This window comes from Apium graveolens, unplaced genomic scaffold (genome assembly GCF_009905375.1).
Source record: "Apium graveolens cultivar Ventura unplaced genomic scaffold, ASM990537v1 ctg7264, whole genome shotgun sequence".
Taxonomy (NCBI): domain Eukaryota; kingdom Viridiplantae; phylum Streptophyta; class Magnoliopsida; order Apiales; family Apiaceae; genus Apium; species Apium graveolens.
Window position 1 is genome coordinate 5,765 of NW_027420182.1, and position 3,692 is coordinate 9,456.

A 3,692-nucleotide genomic window follows, 5' to 3' on the forward strand; every position below is an offset into this window, starting at 1 on the left:
CTTTGGTTTAATTCCAACTTACTTGTTGTTTATAGGTTACCAGACTCGTCCCGAGCCTTTTATCACCCCCAGTCGCTCAGGCAAGTTTTCTACCCGTTATACTGTTGTTGTGATGTATATGTGTATATGCATGATCTTGCGATAAATGCATATTTGTTATTAGCAAATTCTTGCGATATATTGTAGCATTTGATATGGTATATATGCATGCCTTTTCATATTCTTGGATTATATATCTGTTGGTTAAAATGCTTACAGTTGCATAATACCTATGCTAGAGATAAGCGGTATTGAGTTTACCCTTAGTATAGGGGATCAAAAGGTGAACATATTTCTAAACCGGGAGTCGATGTTCCCGAGTATATATATATTTTTATATATATAGGTTATAGTTTTCAAAACTATTAATCGAATAAGGTTTATTCGATAACTTTAACTTTTTTTATTATTGAATATTATTTCGAATATTCATCCGAGGACTTATGACTTCTTTTATTGTATTAATTGAATATTATTTCGAATATTCATTCGAGGGCTTATGACTCAGTTTATATTATTTAGTGATTATTAATTGGATAGTCATTTGAGGATTTATTGACTCCTTTATTTTATTTAATGAATATTATTTATAATATTCATTCGAGGTATTATGACTCCGCTTATTATTTAATAATATTCTTTATTTTATTAAAGAATAATGTTCGATAATCAAACTTACTTTTGATATTCAAATAAAGATATTACTTTCGTATAAGTATATCTTTGGTTATTTAATACTCATTTCAAGTATAAGTCTTACAACTTCTACTTCAATTATTTGTATAAAGATTATTCTTTATGGGAATATTATTTAAATAATAATATTCAGACATTTTCTAAATATATTGGGACTGATTTACTTCATTAAATTAGCATTACTCCAAACACTCTTTAAAGTGTTTTCGAGTCTTCAAAATGATTTTTAAAAGTTACTGCGGATCCCAAAACTCATTTTTATATTTAAGATCTTCCTTTTAAAAAGGGGATTTAAATACTCGCTCAAAACCTGAGGGATCTGGCTCTATGGTGTATTTTATATTCGCAACAAGGTTGCAGTTTTGGTAAATGAATTGATTACTTACCCAACGTTCGGGAAGTAAGTCCATCTATCGAGTTGGCATAAGCAACATGGGCTCAGTGGGCGTCCAAGATACTGTAAGTGGCTCAGTGGGAGTCCATCAAATGCATAAGTGGCTGAGTGGTAGTCCAGCATAAGGTCCTATTACGACCAGGGTGATGACCAGTGGGGAATTCGTCCATCTACTAGTAGAAAAGGTTACTTATTGGTATCTTTGCCTGATCAGCAAGATATCAGGTTTATGCCAAAATTCTTTCCTTTCCAAATTTATTGGATATTACAATTCTGTTCATACTTTACATGACAGAGGTTTCAGGAAACGTATGTATATATATAGGTGTATATATATATCGGGACTTAATGAAGTATATCATAACTTCATTTCCTTCAAAATATTTCAAAGATTGAATCTATTCAAGTCTTATTTGTAGTCTCATCAGTGTGATGAACTTTTGAAACTAATTATAACTTGAACGGTGGTAGTTCAAGTAGTATTCGGAAAAGATATAAGTATATTGGAGTATCTTGTAACTTCATCTTTTAAACTTATATCTAGTAAATGATTATCTTATGCATATCAAAGACTTTCAGAAAAACGTTAAGACAAGGTTAGATATATGAGATCACCTTGCAACGATATTTTTATACAGTTATAAACTGGAACTTTGTGTATATTATTCATGGAAGAGGACTTCCAAGATTTTGAAAAGCATATATGTATATATACTGAATATTTTGCGACTTCATCGCATTAAGATATCAAACTTGGTTCATTTCCTTTGACCAAGACTTTCATGAGTACTATGAGAAGGCTCATATATTGTTAATCATTATACATATTATTTTGGTGGGCTTGCTGCTCACCCTTGCTTTCTTCTTTCCACACAACAACAGATAGAAAAGATGAACAGGACCAAGCTCCCAATTCGCGAGCGGATAGGAAACGTTCCGCAGTTTCCTATAGGCGTTGATGTCGCTGTAGCTGAGGTAGGAACTACCAATAGGCTAGGCTTTCAACTTATGATGTACCAGACTTATGTATAATTATGAATTGTAATAATGGCAAAGAAATGTAAATTTATTCAGAAACTTTTTTAAGGTGTATTGACATATAATTGTGGAATAAAACGACTTATGAATATTTTTGAATATTCATCTCTGAGACTATAACTTGTGGTGTGTGTTTATTGTGGGGTCACAGTACAGAGTAGTTGATTATTTATTAAGATTGGGTGTTGTTAAGGGAAATGGAACTCGTGACAACCCGGATCCCCGACCCCGGATTTGGGGGTGTTACAAGACCGATGAGGAAGCTTAGGACGAGTTCTAGGGGATTTGACCTTTAGTTGCTTGGATTAGGCTACTCCATTTATTACTATGTTATTCATTTCCATTTCTAGACTCTTATACTGTTTTAATTCAGATCTGTATTCGTATTTATACCTTGTGATTCGTACCTTTTAACTTGAACCATGTTAAATTCAGTTATGCACTTTCCTTGATTCCTATATTTTCTCTTTTAAATTTTTGCTTATAACCATGCATCACCTTTATTGTTATATTGAAAACTGTATACCACGATGACTGAAAATAATACCCTAACTTTGTATCACTTAAACTGTATAACTCTTATTTCAGAAAATGGTACCTAAGAGAGCTCAAGGAAGAACTACAAATAACCGAGAAAACAAAGGAGAAAACCAAAACCCCGATATAGCACAACTTTTGGAATTGGTACTCCAAGAAACAACTACCATAGCCCAACAACAACAACTTCTTCAACAAATGCAACCACCTCAACCACCCCCAGCAAACGTCCCTACTTTCAAAACATTCTAATCTGTAAAACACCCAGAATTTAGAGGAACACAAGACCTGGTAGAAGCTCATGCTTGGCTTAAGGAAATTGAAAAGGCTTTTTCCTTAACAAATGTTGGAGATAACCAGAAGGTGGAGTATGCCACTTACTTTCTTAAAGGTGAATCGAACTTTTGGTGGGAGATAGTGAAAGCTTTAGAAGCTGCTGAAGTTATTACTTGGGATAGGTTTAAGAGAATGTTTTTGGATAAGTATTTTGCTCGTTATATGCAAACACAAATGGAGATGAAGTTATTCGAGTTGAAGCAAGACAATAGGACAATTGGGGAATATGAGAAGAAGTTTACAGAACTTTCTAGGTTTGTGGGAGAGTATGTTGATTCTGAAGAGAAAAGGGCAAAAAGGTTCCAACAGGGATTGAAGCTTTGGTTAAGGAGTCGTATGGCAGCTGTAACACCCCCAGATCCGGGGTCGGGGATCCGGGTCGTCACGGTCTTTCTTTCCACAATATCACTTCACTTAATTAATAACAACTAACCTTATGCTGTGACCCCACACTAACACACACCACAACCCGTTATAGTCTCAGAGATGAAATTTAAATAAGTACAAGTCTTTGAATCCACAATTTAAAAGTTATTACAACCCAAAATGATTACTTGATAAATTTACAGTTAATTGCCATTATCTGCCACAAGTTATAATTATACATAATTGATTCTCAAAAGTAGATGTTCTGATCTACAATAGATCTACC

At 33.6% G+C, this 3,692-nt stretch overlaps 1 protein-coding gene across 1 annotated transcript; it reads left to right on the forward strand.

Moving 5' to 3' along the window:
* Positions 1-2,972: 2,972 nt before the first annotated feature.
* Positions 2,973-3,385, forward strand: LOC141703971 (uncharacterized; the record flags this gene model as incomplete). The annotated part of the gene is made up of 1 exon (XM_074507344.1): positions 2,973-3,385. A coding segment is annotated over one exon (413 nt), but the record flags the coding sequence as incomplete, so codon positions are not given.
* Between the last annotated feature and the right edge of the window lie 307 nt (positions 3,386-3,692).